General features: G+C 40.7%; 1 protein-coding gene across 2 annotated transcripts in view; it reads left to right on the top strand.

The window, feature by feature from the left end:
- The window catches only part of ABCC4 (ATP binding cassette subfamily C member 4 (PEL blood group)), a 148625-nt gene that overhangs the window by 94251 nt on the left and 36833 nt on the right, over positions 1 to 17541 (top strand). For both annotated transcript variants that reach the window (XM_084282236.1, XM_084282237.1), the window contains 5 exons: positions 4349 to 4499; positions 5105 to 5224; positions 8243 to 8353; positions 9844 to 9944; positions 13103 to 13294. In XM_084282236.1, the coding sequence (XP_084138362.1) occupies positions 4349 to 4499; positions 5105 to 5224; positions 8243 to 8353; positions 9844 to 9944; positions 13103 to 13294 (675 nt within the window). The remainder of the gene's footprint in view (positions 1 to 4348; positions 4500 to 5104; positions 5225 to 8242; positions 8354 to 9843; positions 9945 to 13102; positions 13295 to 17541) is intronic.

The raw sequence follows: 17541 nt of genomic DNA, 5'->3' as shown, positions 1-17541 counted from the left end.
GTTTCAGACAGCAGAGTCTGGCTGCGAGTGCCCTACCTTCATGCAGTTAAGGCTGCTAACTCGAAATCCTGATCATAAACAGTTGCTGTTATTAAATTAGTGGGGCTTCCTGGCAGTGTCCATGGGCTGATGAATCTTTGGAAGCGCATTTTGGGGTCCGGGGAAGAGGAGCTGGGGGGAGGCGTGTTTTGACTTCCACTTAAATATTGATAAAAACCAGTGCTGGGTCACTGCGGTTGTTGGGTGGGAATTGACAGCACATTCAGTCATCAAAATTAAATGTCTACGTTTTATGCTGTCGGTGCTTGGGCTGCAGTTAGTTCAGTATTTCTCTAGAGCCCACTGTTGGGTCACTAGGTGTCTACTTCATGTTTCACTCTTATCACTTCGTAAACTTTTAGCTCTGAAGCTCACGTGTGGACCCCTCCATTCAGGTTTCTGAGTCTCAAACCCCACCTCTTGGGCTCCACGTGTGTTTTTCAAAGTCAAGCACGATACATAGAGCTCGGGGCATCACTGGTGTGGAGTGGCAGTGATCTGTGGATGGAGGGTGGACATTCTTCTGAGACATCTTGAACTCTCCAAATTTCACCTCTGCGTTTCAGTCTGTTGACTTTAATGAATGGCTCCAAATGATTTACAATTCTTATAAGATTTCTGCCATTAGCTAAATGGTGTAGTTTATGCAACAAAGGGAAAGGCTGATAGCTTGCGATTTGCAAGTCTCGTGTTTCTCCAGATTTTTACGGTTCTTTTCGTAACCTGGAGTGAAATGCTTGTTCTGTTGAGTGGTTGGGGTACAGAAATACCTTGTTTTTCCTACAGCAAAACCCTTTTGAGACAGAAAGTCCAGAATATCACTGACAGTGTCTGTAAGAGTTACAGATCTGTAGATGACCAGAAGATGAAGGGAAGGCACGTGTTGCACACATGGATGTGCTGATCAGAGCATTCACTTCCCCAGAGGCTTCTAGGAGACTAAGCTTGCTCTGCTGGAGGACTGTGGTAAGACAGGAGCTTTCTTGAGGAAAAATAAGCTACAGTGAGTGGTGTGGCTGACCAAAGTGTGAGGAAAGCCTCAAGGCGACGACCCCAACAGAAACAGCACGGGTTTTTCTGTATTCTCAGGATGAAGTATGTGATCTAAGGACTGGTCCATGAGTGTGACATTCTTCTTTCTCGGGGAAGCTGAAGCAAATTTGAATGTGGAAATATTTGGAAGCAAATTAATTAGATTTTCCCTTTTTTTTTTTTTCCATTAAAAAAGATTTTTAAATGCTGAAATTAAGAAGCTTGATAGAAGATGCTGGTTTTATAAGCCATATTTCTTGGATGCAGGGAAATTTCCTATTGTGCTTAGCCTTTTGATTCCCAACCCTAAGCTGCTTCTGCTCGACAAGGTGTAGACACGCAGTCCTGAGCGTTTCTGGCCGTGCAGACTGGCTGCCTCGGACACTGCTCGTCTCCAGAGAAGAGAGTGGTCCAGCTGCTCGTGTTATCATTGTCAACCTGCTGATTTTTTGGGGTCCTCCTGCTAGCACGCGGCGATCCTGCTGGGAGCGCGGCCGAAGAGGTTGGTTGTCTGTTGTGAAACGCAGGAACTGGAACCTTTGCCTTACCTCACACGGTAGCTGCGTGATTACAGCCTGCAAATAGTTGTGTCTGGCTTTCAGACGACTTCATTAAGAGTTAATTTATATGCAAGTTTGGTTTTCCAAAAAACAACACACATGACTGATCCACCCTATCATAAATTTTTATAATGATAAGGTGGTGCAGGCTCATCTAAAATTCCTTCCAAAGGCGGTGTCAGATTTTTATTTTAGTCATCCTAACCATCTTTTCCTTCCCTGTGTTTTCGTCCTAGCAAGGCTTTGTTTACATGAGCTGGATCCTAATAGTCCTACTCCCACCTCTACCGGCTCTTCGCAACATATTGTAGATTATTATCACTAAAACTTCAGTTTAGCGCCTTTTTTTAAAGAAATGTTTTGTTTTTCTTGTAATTCTTTTCCTTGAAGCAGCTTTCCTCGATGTTTCACGTCTTGTGTGTGGCTGGTTGTATGAGGAGGCAGAAAAGAGACTGCTTTTCACGCCTGCCTGGGAAGCAGACGGCTGGCTCGCAGTACAACAGAGCTTACTGAGGGAGAAGGGGAAGGCAGGAGACAAATAAACCAGGTTTGGGAGTGAGCTGTCAGAGGGAAGGAACTGTCTTGGGTCTCTGTTGAGGATGGAGGTAAGGGAGCCTTCAGAAACTAGGTAATGTGGATGGCCGAAAGGCTTGGCAGAGACGAGGAGTAATGCTGGGGGAAGCAGTGGTCTAGGCAGTAGAAGATTTGAAGGAGGTCAGGAATCTGCATTTCCCTCCTTATCCCTTCTTCACAACAAAACCAAAATAGCTCGTGGGGTTCTGGAGAGGCAGAAGGTGCAGGGAAGGGCTGGCAGCAGCGCTGCTGAGGAGTCAGGGTGCTTTGTTTCGCCTTGTGCTGACATAACCACTGGCGTAATTGATCCGAGTGAAATCCCGGGCACTCTCACTGCCGCCTTACCTCTCCGTGATGAAATCCAGGTAAAACGTTTGCAATCTGCCCTGTGTATCTCGAAGGTCGAACAACGTGATGCCATCGATAACTTCACCCACTGATGAGCAGTGGAGTGGTACAATTCAGCTTCCTTCAGAGCTCCTGCCCCACGCCTACCCTGTAGCTATTTTCCATAATGGATTTATGGGACCCTATAATGTGCTTTGAGGATCTGTGACATGCGAGGCTGTTCGGCTGATAAATCTTCTATCGTGAGCAAAGATTTTGCCTAGAGCCTAAGGCTTGAGTTGTGCTGACTCGTGCAGTTGTAACGCACAAGGTGTGTGGGTTTGCTCTTTGGTCAGGTGAAATTCGGGTGAAGTCGGAGAAACCTCGAGAAAGCACAGATGGAGGGGAAAAGGTTGTGCTTAGTTTTGGTTGTACGGGGTGTGGGGAGGCTACCAGGAGTGTAACAGGAAGCACACAGCTTGATATGCAGTTCCACCCAAAGTGTTTGAAAATCCAGGCAGCTCGCTGCTATCCAGTCTGAGCGCTTTCACCGCTCAACTTTTCCAAGCTGATGCATCGATAATGGGACAGAAGCCTACAAGACACACGTTCTCGAGATACAGTGGTCACTAGTGCATTTTTGGCATCCAGAAACCAAGCAGAGAGAAAATTCTGCTGAAATCCACTTACACATCATATGTGATGATGAAGAAGGTGGCTTCTGTGCAGTCATTAAAGAAGAGACATTTTGGAAAATGCTGCCAGCTCTAAGAAATTTGTTAATGAATATAATAGAGGAATTCAGCATTGAACTGGAATTTCTGTGGTCTGCTTTTTGTACAGGGTGGGTTTCTGTTTTGTGTGCTTAGATGTTTTTTTTCCCATTTCCAGGAGCAAACAAGCACACCCCGATTTCAGTATGCCAGGAATCCCCGAGCTGGTGTCCTGAAAGGAATTTGTGTACAGATACTGTTTTTTTCCACAATATCTTCAACTGAAAGTTTGATGTGAAGGATGTAAAATGGTCTGCAGTGGTCTATATTTTTAACATTAAATTTAATTCCAAAATTTGGGCTGGCATCCACTGTCCTAAACAACAAAGTTTCATTCCACCTTATATCTGGTTTTCTAAGAGTAAGTTCAGGCCCAGCCCAGCCATCTAACTTGTACTCCTAAGTGAACCTGGTAGAACTAGCCTCTTGTGAAGCTTTTCCTGGCAATGTTTGATGTTTTCTTCTTATTTGTAACATTTCACCATACAGTCCTTTGGAAAGAGAAAATTCACTTTCTCTGATACCATGTTCTCTTCTTATATGAGGCACAGTTGTTTCTATTACAGACTTACAAGTCTGTGTTGAAAGTCAGTCTTTTAACTGAAAGTCAGTCTTTCAACTGTCTTTCTTTTTACCTCGAGTAAAAACAATCTCAGATTCATTCACCAGATAGCTTGGGTTCATCAAAGATGATTTGTCTGTTCCATTAATTACTTTCTGTTTTGTTCCAGCAGTCACAGAATAGCCCATAAAGTGAGATGCTGATGTTCAGTTGATTAATTTTGTAAAGATGTTTCTTAAATAAAAAATAATTAATAAGAAAACCATAAACTGCACAATTAGTCAATTTATGTATTACTGTAAATTCCTCAAGTCGCTTAAAATTAGATGTAGTTCATGTTACACAATGCATCCACTCTAAAATTTGGTAGTTTTGTTTAAACGTTTAAGTGTTTCAATAGTGTTAAACAGTTTTATACATGTTCTAAATTAAGTTCTTCTGGCAAATAATTTTTTTTTTATTTTGTTTCTATTGTGTTGCAGACTCTCCTACAGATTTTTGGTGTGGTAGCTGTGGCTGTGGCAGTGATTCCTTGGATACTCATCCCCTTAATTCCGCTATTTATTCTTTTCATTTTTCTTCGACGATATTTCTTAGACACTTCAAGAGATATTAAACGTCTAGAATCCACAAGTATGTAGCTTGGTGGGACTTGATGTCAGCTTGAACCCTGCTTACTATTATGTGAAATGCTAGCATTTTATAGACAATCCATCAAAGGTTCTTTTGTTATGAAAATAGCTTCCTTATTGCCTTTCTTCTCAAGCAGTGAATTCCATGCTTAACTCCTGTTTCGTGTAATGATAAACCTTAGGTATGTCAGTTTAACACTCTAAAAGTAAAGTTAGTTATGAGCACGCTAGGTCTTACATGCACATCCTAATGGTGTTTCTGACGTAATCTGTTTCTCGTGCCTGACTTGAACTTGTCTAGGTTAGGAACTATTAAGGATTACCAACAACAAACATGTTTGCCTCATGTCATTAATAAAGCTCAAAGAATTCCTTCAGTGACAGTAATTGTTAAAAAATTGAGGATGTTTTTGTACAAATGAATTTGCCTGTCTGATTCTGACAGAGTAGGAGGACTTTGGTCAAAGATATAGCATATTTATTCTAAAAGTATGCAGTACAGTAACTTGTATGGTTAAATACAAAGGATTAAAGATTAGCATGGTACAAAAAGAATTAAATGTTGCCCTTCAGCTATTGCTACGTTACTCTCTTTTCCCTTTGTAGCTCGAAGTCCAGTGTTCTCCCACTTGTCATCATCCCTCCAGGGACTTTGGACTATTCGGGCTTTGAAAGCAGAGGAAAGATTTCAAAAACTATTTGATGCACACCAAGACCTCCACTCAGGTTTGTGATGAATTGACGTGAAAAATCAAATACTTGCTTTGTAGGAGGGAAATATCTTTTGCCCTCAGCGACATGTATATAATGTACATTAAAATCAGTAGGAGCTGTGCATTTGTCTCTTTAGGGTAAAATTTCTCTGTTAGAACAAAAAAGTTATTATCTGTCTAGATTTTGAGAGTTTACTTTGGGCTGTGATATAATTTGAAATACCCATGCTTATGTTTTAACAATGTCTAAGATAAACATTTTAAAGTGTGCCTGATAAGAATATTTAAAGCATCATTTTGACATTTTCCTGGATTCTGACTTTAAAAGGGGGGGGAGATGACAAGTTATATTATGAAGCATTAAATATTAAGTAATGTGCTAGGAGTGGGCAGAGATAATTAATATCTAAATGATCATCTTGGAAAAGTTTTGTAAATCCCTCTTCTTTTTTACTTTGAGTGGCACTCAGGGCTTAAACATAAAAACAGTGTTAACATGACCAGAAGTTATAAAAGTATTAGTATTCTGCAAGGAAAAGAAATGTGATTTAGGTTTGCACTGAGTTTTTACTGTCAATTAAATACTCTGTATAAGAACGTTCTTCAAGGTGCAGCAGAATGCAAGCTTGCAATTCGGTGTTTGTTAGGTAAGACCTTGAATTTCCCTGTCATCAAGTATATGATAGTATATCCTGTGGCTTTTTTCTCATTTATGGACTGCTAAGTTTCCAGACCAGATGATCTTTTCTGACTCAGTGTTTATCCCATGCCGTGGAAACTTGCCCACCTAGCTTTGTGTTGAGCCCAGTCATTTGTGACTGAGGACACACACCTTCCAGGGAGGCAGCTCTAGATCCGAATTTCCTGTTTCGTAGTATTTTCATCTTGCTACTTATTTGGCCGAATCAATTTGTCAGTAGCTGGTAGTAAGAGAACACGTTGTTTAAATTTTCTATTAAAAGGCATCTTTATAAACTGCATATGTAAGTTTCACCACGCAAAAGGACTGTGACCTTTTTTATAAATGTTTTCTTGTATTTTAGGGTCGGGTCAAAGGAATATAAACACTGTTTCTAATCTAGTTAGAACAGGATTACCCTTTCCTAGTAGGTCAGAGAGTTGGAGGGTTGGCTTCTGAAGTGCTCCAAAGAGGTTTGAACTATTTCTTGCATCACAGAAGGCTGTTCCAGTCAGCAGTGTTCTTGTTTAGTGCTTTTGCTGGACTAGTCTCCTCCACTCTATTTAAGGCTGAGCCTGGAAAATGGGACGCTCCCTTCAAACCCCGGTTCAGGGGTGGCTATGAATTTGATGTTAAATAACCTGTAGATAAAAAAAATCTAAAAGACTTGAGGTCTGACCGAAGCCTGAGCTTCCTTCCTGCCAGCGCAACATCTCCATAAGAGAGCTCTTGAGTCATCAGAAGTTGCATCATGGTGAGTTTTTGTTAGGTCCCAAGAATGTCATGTTCCTGCACACGGTGGCCCCGATTACACAGGGAGATTGCGGAATGATCCATCTCCAGCAGACAATTCAGTGCACCTTCCAGTAAAACAGGATCAGTGGAGCAAAACCTTGGAGCTGAAAACCTACAATGCAGGTGGCCCATTTCCTGGTCTTACAACTGTGCTATCACACTAAAAATGACCTTTCATGTCACCGGGAAGCCGGCCGGCATCAGCTCTGTTTCCTGGGATACTCAGCTCCTGGGTTTCAGAGAGGTGCTTACGTTTTGATGGTGAATTGCATTTCTCAAATGAGGTTTGTGACTTGATGTCTCTCTGCTTTCTGCATATATCATTACCTGAGCCTAGGGATATGACTGTCTATGAAACCATACCCAGGATCTTTTGTTTAATGAAACCAGCTGCTAAATCAGGCACATGCAGTTAGAGCTGATGCAAAGAGGTCACCAGCTCTGGCTTTGACCTGGCTGCCTATTGTCATCCTCACTCTTTCCCCCCGCTGCCCTCCAGGAGTTACCTGCAGCTCTGTTGGCTGAGTTGTTGATCTGGTCACTCCATAACTCAACTATCCAAAATGATCTGGCATAAAAACAGACTTAACCTCCTCCCCCTTTTTTTTTTTTTTTTTTTTTGTGGAAAGGATTTTTCTAGTTTGAATCTTTCCCAACGCTGGGCCAAGGAAAAGTTGCTCGGTTGGAACAGGACTGATTTTTAGCACGTGGTAATAACAAGCAATGCAGAAAGGGTTGGGATGATAATCTTTTACTGTGACTTGGTAGCAGCTGGAATGATTCATCTGACTGCATCGTAAGCAATAAATAATGCCATACTTTGTTACGGCCATTTGACTTCTGTTTTTGGCCCTGAGTTCAAACACTTTGCATTCTGTATTCGATATCTTTTGCTGCTGTCTCTTGTATTTGTTCTCCAGAATATCTGTCTGGGATGGAGTTTAGCACCAAATTGTGGACTCCTAGATGCAAGTGCCCAGTGGAAATGTCCACCTGTGAGCTTCTCCAAAAGTAGCTATGTGCATTTGGCCAACTGAATAGCTCTGTAGCTCCACTGAATGTATTGAGTAGCTCTTCTCTGCCTATAATGGGAGCTTAACCAGCTGCAGCTGTCTTCTAAAGACTTGGCTCTGGCAGTTGTGTTGTGATACACTCTGTTTAAAAGCCTAGTCTGGCTACAGCAAATGTAGTTGTTCTTCTGCTTTTTGTACAAAACTCCCATCCCAAGTCCACTACAGTCAGGGAAAGGCTTCCATTTTAAATAAATGGGCTGTGCTTCAGGCCTTGAATGTTCTTCTTTTTATTACTGTGTTTTATGCTAGCCCTGGTTGCTGCTAGTGTGAAAACTAGGTCAGAGTATTCCAGGAAAACTGGACAATATTCTGATCATCATCTGCCCATAAAGATGTGCACTTGAAGATGACAACTTTAAATGAAGGGGGGGGGGGGGGGGAAAGAAAGGAACACTTACAATATCAACATGAAATAATTTATTATTATTATTATACAACTCAGTTTTCTAATGATCCACTAATGTCTTTGTAAAATACCATTTAGAGGCCTGGTTTCTATTTTTGACGACCTCGAGGTGGTTCGCTGTGCGTCTGGATGCCATCTGTGCCATTTTTGTTGTAGTGGTTGCCTTCGGTTCCCTGCTTCTCGCCAAGAGTAAGTACAGATGTTAGAAAGAGTTCACCCATTAATTACCATGTATAGTGATGTCTAATTCTTTTTCATAGTTTACTGTTTCTAATTGTTTAAGGACTGTAATTAAGTTAAATGTTTCTTTCTAGATCACGATCTCTTCCTCAGTCTAGGGCATTGGGTCCTATCTCCTTTTCTGCAAATACTGGAGGCAGTTCAGACATCTTCCAGGCTTAGGCATGCAACTGCCGTCATCCCCAAATGTGCAAACAAACTTGCAGATCTGTAGTCTTCGCTTTTGTTGAGATTCTGGCTTTCAGAGCAATAACAACAAATAAATCTTTTTCCCCACCTTTGCCTTTCTTTTTTAGCCCTACAGGGCTTTGCTTTTCATACTGAAACACCCACAGAGCTGCTTCTTAACAACTTTTTTCCTTTCTGCACATGGCACAGTAGGCCAAAAGGCAAACTAAAATTCCTAGGGATACTTGTCTAATACCTTGGATCAGCAGGATAGGCCAGTTGGAGAAAGAAAATCACCTTGTAATAATACATTTTATATTCACTGTCACTCATGAACTGTCATTAGTATATGCATCATCCAGGATGTAATTGTGTTAGATGTACTAGAACAAGATAGTCATCTAAAGTATGAAGGAAGAAGTAATTATCTTGGACATGAAAATTAGTGCTAATTTGCTGTTTTTGTTTCTTTTCTTTTTCTTTTGGATGTGTTCTGTATATGCATGTGTGCTTTAAAATTTGAACGCTCTGTGCTGCTTGACACTGAAAATTTTGAGCTAGGTTTGAATTTATTAGAATGCAAAAAGACAAGTCAAAACAATGGTCCTGAATCTTTCCTTGCCTCTGGATAAGGAGTAGCTCTCTTGAAGTCAATAGAGCTATGCTAGGATAAAGTTCAAGTTAGTTAGAAGACAATCATGCTTAATATTGGGGCAGACAAAATTAATTTATTTTATGAGAGCAGACCCACTGAACACAATGAAAGTTTATGTAAATAGGGGAAGAAATATTCTGTCCTGTTATTTCATCTGATCACTTAAAACTGTGCAGAGTTGATATAAATGTTTGTAACTTATTTTGAGATCATTTTACAGTCCTTTTTTGCTTGGGTTTCGGGGCTGATGTAAATCCCTTAGAAAATGACTGAAAATGCTTAGCTTGGGTAGGGATGACCTTAGCAAGATATGTAAGTATGGTTTCGAGATCGAGCCTCAGTTGCTAGATAAAGTGCAAAGCCAAGAATCAAGATTGTCTTTTCAGACATACAGATAATTTCCAAAGCTTAAAAAAAATAAAAAATAAAAATGTTGCAAGTAGCTGTTCTGCCTGGAGCTACTCGTCAACGCACAGATGGTAAGTATGGTGTAACCAAACAAAATTCTGGCTGTGATGCTTCCATCATGTAAGTAACCTCATGAAAGTGAAGTTAACTCGAGTTTTGTGTAATTACCAGTGTACCTATTTGATTCTGTTTTTCCTTTGTTCTGCAGCTTTGAATGCGGGGCAGGTTGGTTTGGCGCTATCTTATGCAATCACTCTCATGGGAACGTTCCAGTGGGGTGTTAGACAAAGTGCTGAAGTTGAAAACCTGGTAACATTTACTTCTTCCTTTTTTTGCTTCTTGCTTCCTTTTTGTATTTGTGACATAAAGCCTCAAGGATGGGATTCTTCTTAATTAACTTAGGACATTAATACCTTAGCAAGCAATTGAGGCACCACTTAGAGTCAGCAGAGTAGAGAAAAATAGCCTCTTCTAGGGTATAATTTGTCTGACTGATTTTGAATGTCTATTCAGATGAATCATCCCTCTCCATTGATAGTAGGGGAGCCTTTATAATCACCCTTTACAGCAGAAAGGAGGCTGTCTAGTTACAGTGGGGATATCTGCATTGCATGTAGCTAAAATTACGTAAAATTAATCCCTGTACAAGTAAGATTTTTTTCTTAAAGATTTCTTGGATTTGGGGTTTTTAATTTTTGTTATGCATTATTGCATTTTAAAAATTTGTTTATATCTCTCATTGCAATTTTTATGGTCCTGTTAATTGCTGCAAAGGCTTAAACCTTAAATTGGTGCAAGTTAACAAATATTTGCAAGAATTTAAGCATGTATCCTGCTGAGAGTTTGTTTTTAAAAATAAATGAAGTAAAATACCCTCCACCAATTTACAAAATTTACTAACATGCTCTGTTTTCCCTATCTACTCTTTAAGTTAGTGTATGAAAATAAAAAAGATTGTAAAACGAACATACTATGTAATAAGCATGCTTTTCTGTTTTCTGTTGAATATTGGAGGTTACTTGTAATTACGATTTGCTGACCATACTGCAGGAAATACATGTAGTCCTTTAGTAAAAGGAATGAAACTGTTTGATAACAGATAAAATAAATCATGATGTTAGGTTTGTATTTATTTTTTTTGTCTAGCACACTGCTTCTTCGGAGCATTTTTCAGTCATGAATAAGGGAATGGTGACAGACTGGTGAGAAATGGGAAGAAAGCTTTCAGGGTTTCTTTCTGTACTGGTTAGGAAGATTCAGAAGTGTAAATCTATGGGGTTCCTGTGTAGCGAGTGTTTGAGGCCGTGATTCAGAAATGCCTTGGAGGAGGAAGACTCACCATTCACTAGCTGCCTTTGTTGTGGAAAGTTGATCATTTTATGGAGCTGTGATTAGCATCAACTTGTGGATATCCAACAAGAAGCCCCTGTTATTACGGGCTGATTATATTTGGGGGAGACAAGAACAGTTCCTCTCTATTCTGCTCTGTTAGTCTTTCTTTGCATGTTTCTCTTTGCAGCTTATTTTGTAGTGTGGAAAGGGCAGGTGGCAGTGAGATAGAGAACTGTGGTGGTCAATGGCTCTGTGGCCTGGTGGAAGCCAGTGACGAGCGGTGTCCCTCAGGGGTCTGTTTTGGGACTAGTGCTGTTTAATATCTTTGTCAATGACATAGGCAGTGGGATCGAGTGCACCCTCAGCAAGTGTGCAGATGACACCAAGCCGAGTGGTGCAGTCGATACAGCAGAAGGAAGGGATCCATCCAAAGGGCAAGCTTGAGAAGTGGGCCCACGTGAACTTAGTGAGGTTCAACAAGGCCAAGTGCAAGGTGCTGCACCTGGGCTGGGGTGATCCCAGCCCTGAGCACAGCCTGGGAGAAGACCTCACTGGGAGCAGCCCTGCAGAGAAGGACGTGGGGGTGCTGGTGGCCAAACAGCTCGCCACCAGCAGCAGTGTGTGCCTGCAGCCCAGCAGGCCGACTGCGTCCTGGGCTGCACCCCCAGAGGGGTGGCCAGCAGGGAGGGAGGGGATTGTGCCCCTCTGCTCTGCTCTGCTCTGCTCTGCCCTGGGGAGGCCACACCTGGAGGGCTGCGTCCAGGCCTGGGGGCACAGCACAAGGAGGGCGTGGGGCTGTCAGAGCGGGGCCAGGGGAGGGCCATAAAGGTGGTCAGAGGGCTGGAGCACCTCTCCTGTGGAGACAGGCTGAGGGAGCTGGGGATGTTCAGCCTGGAGAAGTGAAGGCTTTGGTGTGACCTTATTGCAGCTTTTCAATAGTTAAAGGGGGCTTATAAACAAGATGGAAAGCAACTTTTTGCTCAGTCAGGCAATGGCAGGACAAGGGGGAATGGTTTTAAACCTTTTCTAGAGGGGAGATTTCGATTAGATGTGAGGAGGAATTTCTTCACTCAGAGGTTGTTGAGGCACTGGCACAGGTTGTCCAGAGAGGTTGTGGATGCTCATCACTGGAGCAGGTTGTATGACCAGGTTGGATGAGGCCCTGGGCAACGTGATTTAGTGGATTGCATCTCTCCCCATCATGGTAGAGGGGTTAGAACTAGATGGTCTTCAAGATCCTGTCCAAGCTATTCTATGAACTCATTGCCAGGTAACTTCTGGCCTTAAAGCTACTCGAGGCAATGTAAACCTACTAGATGTCTTTATGATGGCCTTTTCAGAACATACCTGTGCATAGATACAGTTAAGTAAAATGAATTGTACAGAATACATGTATAGGTGAGGGATGCACACCAGAGCCTAAACAGAACTTCTGTTATTTTCCTGAGGGAGAAGAAAAAGTGTCTAGATAGCTCAATATTTGTTTCTCATCCCTCCCACAAAACGAGGGACAACAGCAAATACTGCACTTCCTTCCTATCTGGCTTAAAGTGCTCAGGAAAACAAGTTTTTCTGCATATTAAGGCCATGATATGGTGAAAGCTATCTTAGATTTTTGAATTATTTGTGACAAACATATTAAAGATTTGCTAGGGGTTAGTGCAGTGGTAATGAGGAAGACAAAAAAGGGAAAATGAAGCTAGTAGCCATCATGGATCTGCCTGTAGCTCATATGGCAGTTTCCTTTCTAGCTCTGCCTTCCTAACACTCAGTGAAATGGAGTCATCTTAGCCAGGACTGAGAGATAACTACCATAGCTTAAATTTCTTAACAATTATGCACATACTTAAAATAGTAATTTATCCCACTGATTAGAAATTCATGCTTATGTATGGATTTATGGATCGTGATAGATTGGAGTCTGTAGTAGGACATGAAATTTGTTTTTTCTTTTTCTTTGGTAGTATGAAGTAAGTATAGGACAGTACCAAGCACTTCTATCTGTACCTAAGAGAAAAACTTGGAAAAATTTGCATTGAATCTTTACAGTCAAAATCCATGTACATATATATATGTATGCAGTGTGTGTGCAACAAACTGAATTTGTAGATACCTGTCTTCTTTCTTCCCCTTAGATGATATCAGTAGAAAGAGTGATGGAATACACAGATCTTGAAAGAGAAGCCCCTTGGGAAACCAACAAGCACCCACCGCCTGAATGGCCAAGTCAAGGAATGATAGCATTTGAAAATGTTAACTTCACGTACAGTCTAGATGGACCTTTGGTGTTAAGGCATTTGTCTGTTGTAATTAAACCAAAAGAAAAGGTATGTATATGGCTGTCTTTGCCTATTACAGTAATTAAGCAAATATGATAATTGAAAAGAAACTGTTATAAAAACACATTATAAAAGAAATGGATGTTAGGAAATCAGATAAGAGTTATTTTAAAAAATAAGTCATAGTCATATTTAGTAACAGAAGCTGGAGCCTATTGATTTCCTGTAAATGTAGAATAAATGCATCCGTGAACATGACATTTCTATGTATCAAAACAAAGGGTTAAACATTCGATAACTTTCTGATAAAATTTGGATTTCATCAAAAAGTGGCAGACATTCAAAATGCCAACAAAACCCCAAGTGTTCGTTCAGATCCAAAGCAAATGGAGCTGCGTTAGGAAATGGGGAATTCAGTAGAGGAAGCATACATGGAATGAAGGATGTCAGCACACAAGGTGAGCAGAGACAATTGACAAGAAGGAATGTACATGTTCCCACACAGAGCCCAGAATGGAAGAGAGAAGAAAGAAACACAAATCAGTTGCATAGCTTTAGAATTGGGGATTTTATTTCAGTTCCTTTCGGCTACCAATCCAATTAACGGTTGCTGTTAATTAGATTGGTAGCCAAAAGAAACATAGAAATAAAATTCTTCCTCCTCTGCAAATTTGACTCTTCCTCCCCAGTTTTGACACTATCCCCGTATTAAGAGTGTTGCAGTGAAGGTCTCCCCCACAGACAAAATTAAATTAGAGCCCTGCAGTGTTAATTCGTGCTTTGCTACATTTCAAATCCATGTGCACTTTTTTGATTAGGATATCTTCCCTAGGAGGCTGGTTCAGCTCTCTACAATCACTGCCCTGGCCTCGCTTGTAACATGCTTTTCCATTCAGTCCCAAACCTGTTTCATTCCTCAAGTGGGCCTTTTTAGTAACATGCATGTTACAAGACTTCAACCCAACTTTGCTTCGTGGAGACAACCTCATGGAATTAGGTACGGACGAGTTCAGAACGGTGTTTAAAAAGAAGAACTGAAGAGGTGTTTATCTGCTGTCCACCTTTCTTGCCTATGGGCCATCTCTTCAGCTGTTATATATCACTCTAATGCAATAGCAGACAAGAAGGTTTACATTTCTTAGTGAGAGATGGAAATAAAATAATAAAAAAGAAAACGGAAGCAAGAGATATTAACAAGGTCTTATTCAGTCCTTGGTGGGGGAGGAGGAGGAGGGATGATGACTGGGGGTATTTATTTTTGCTGAGTGGTTATGCTGTGGTTTTGTCATCCTGAAGTGAATTTGTCCAGCTTGAAACTGTTGCCAAGAATTTCATGTTTGTTTTCTATGATGTTTTGCACAATACTGCAGTAGACTGCCACTGTGCAAAATAAATCTCCCAAGCATCTGTGCCCTGTACATTGTTTTTAATTATAGAGAAAAGTCTCTTCAAAACCAGGTTTCCAGATGCATGTGGCTGTCAGTGAGAACTGTTGTGCCAGCTTAAACCCCTGGCTACTTCAGACTTCTGGTGGCTGCAGTGCCTCTGATGGAATGAGTGAATTTAAACTTCTGCCTGCTTGCAGTTTTTCCTATAGCTGACCCAGCACCAAGTCTGTGAGGCTGTAGGTGCAGTAAGAATGGAGGAGATCATTTCTAAGGGATCACTTAGGGATTACGGTGCCTTTACAGCTGCCACCTAAGCTGCACGTTTAGTATCTCCTTACAGTCAAAGCAGGCTAGGAAGGTCTTTCTGTTGAACCATCTTTGCTAACCTAGCATGGTCTGCCTCATGCAAGGAGCTCTGCCAGCAGCCAGCTGTGATTCACCTCTTCAGCCTAGCTTAGGTTAGCATGTGCAGCCTTGATTTTTAAAGACCAGCCTTTGTTTCAGGGGGTGTAGCTGAATTCAACAACTTGCGAATGAGTATGGACCAACATTGTTAGATACACCTTGCCCCAACAGATCCTGGATCTGAGGATGTGGCTACATGAAAAAAGTTAGGAGGGGTGAGGGTCTAGATTTACGGCATGGCAGCTGTTCACGCAGATACTCAGGGAGGTTGCCTGAGGGGTAACAAGGGCAGTTTGAGAGGAGTAGCTGACATGCTGTAAATCTCACTCTCATTTTTTTGTTCAGCTCCACTTTGAAGTACAAGCGACATTTGAGTAATGATGAGCTCGGTACAGCAGGTGTACTCTCGTGTATACACATGGTGTACATCGGGCTACGAAACCGTGCCCAGATGATTCCTGTTAGGCGGCTGGAACTTCGATTTGCAGACCCTCCTCGTGTTTGCACTGGTTATGAACAGAGACCTCGGAAGAACACAATGTATAAAAAAAAAAAAAAAAGTGTATAGGGAGAGCTGTTTCAAATTCATGTCAATTTTCAGCAGCCTGTAGTCAATTGGACCCAAAATACAAATAGATTCCTCTAAATGCTGAAGAGCACAGTCCTTTCATTGGATGCCAAACTGAAAGTGGGATTTTGACAATATGCAGAGCAGCTGCATTTTTATTTTAAGTATCAATTTTTTATGTTTTTTCTTTATATTCTTAATACAATACTTTATATCACTGACATTTACAGAGAAACAATTGAACTTTTGTTTTCATAACTCCGTATGTCTGTATCCATTCAGCATTCGCTTTTTGAGCGGTGGTGTAACTGTTCGTAACTATTTTCCCTTTGTTTCGTATCATTTGGTTTGACATCACTTAGAATAGAAGGTATTTTATAATTTATTGTAACAGATTTGCTTACATTGTGCAGTATCTTTACTAATAAGCGCTGTATAAATGTTAGTTAGTTTATGTACAATTGTACAATAATGAATTTTTGGATGAAACTGTTCAATCAGAAAATAGAAGTAGGAAACGCTGTTTAGGTCATGCATTGTGAGTTGCTCCTTGTCGTATACCTTTTTAGTGTTATTTTTGCTTAAATGTGGGCACTGCTGCTTTATCTGGGGTCAGTGTCTCTGGCTATTGGAAAGTTTTTTCCTTGCTCTTCAATGTAATGTTGCCTATGCTTAATTTCATTCCAGCAGTCATTACTGCATACATCTGAGTCTCAGGCAGTGGGTAATTCCCTCTGGTATCTGTACGTATATTCATGAAGGTTTTCATGTTTCTTCCTCCTTTCTGCACCCAAATCGCTTCGCCAGGCTATATTGTACATGTTTAATCCTCATAAATCCTTCCTCGTAAAATCAGTATCTCCAACCCATATTAATTTTATGTTGCACTTCTCTGAACTCTTTCCAGTAGGTTGATTTCTTTCTGGAAATGTAGCAATTAGAACTGAGTACAGGAAATAACAAATCCTGCCAAATCAGATCTGTGTAGAGAGCTACACCCATCACCTTCTATGATACAATTGATTACTGCACATTGTTTTCTCTAAGAATCCCTCACCTGAAGACAACATTTAAAAAAAAAATAAAAAAGAATTTGCTGTTCAAGTAGTGTTTAATCACCACTAATTATATGTCTCCTCTTACTTATTAATGGCCCTACTTTCTCCTAAGTCTTGATTTTATATAAGTACTTGTAGATCTTACCCCTTGTCATTAAAGTCAGCAATCCCATATTTTGTGTTGTCTCTCCCTCTTTTTTTTTTTTCCTGAAAGCATTGTTTTTTCACGTTGTACACAGTTTCTTATTTTTCCTTGGGGAGCCTATAGAAGCCTGAATCACTATGATTTTATTATTCACTGTTTCACGTGTTTGGACAAGAATTTCAGCTTGCCCACGCAGTCTTGTAGTTTCAGTGCTTGTATCCTCTCTGCTGAAGCTGTCTGAAGCATGAATACTGTTTGTAATCCTACTGCTAGTTTTAGCTTTATTTTGGCTCTCGAGCTTGACTACTTTACAGAACTTCACCTTAACAGTACTAAGCAAAATCAGTCTTAGTTATGTAAATTGGGAATAGCACTCATAAATTATTCCTGAAATGCTTTGTAAGAGACCTTTTTTGGATTGAGAAGTGGATGCATGCCTGAAGTGATTTGCCTAATGTCAAAGAGCAAACGAGGTTTAGTGTAAAATTGGCTAGCTTGAATCACATTACTCTACTCACTGAGCTCCTTTATCTTGTTTATACAATAAAACACAACACCTTAAGAGAAAATCTTTGTTAGGAAAATATTTCTTTCACCTTTGAATGATATGATCCAAGAAATCACTGAGGATCCAATTGTCACCTGAATGCCAGCTGATCTGGGGGGGGAGGTTTTTTCCTCATGAAAAAAAAAAAGTTAATTATAAAGTAGTTTTATTTGGTGCTTGTTCT

This window comes from Netta rufina (genome assembly GCF_964035555.1).
Source record: "Netta rufina genome assembly, chromosome: 1".
In the NCBI taxonomy this organism is placed as follows: Eukaryota; Metazoa; Chordata; class Aves; order Anseriformes; family Anatidae; genus Netta; species Netta rufina.
The sequence above is the reverse complement of the archived record's forward strand: the minus strand, read 5'-3'. Positions and strand labels throughout refer to the sequence as shown.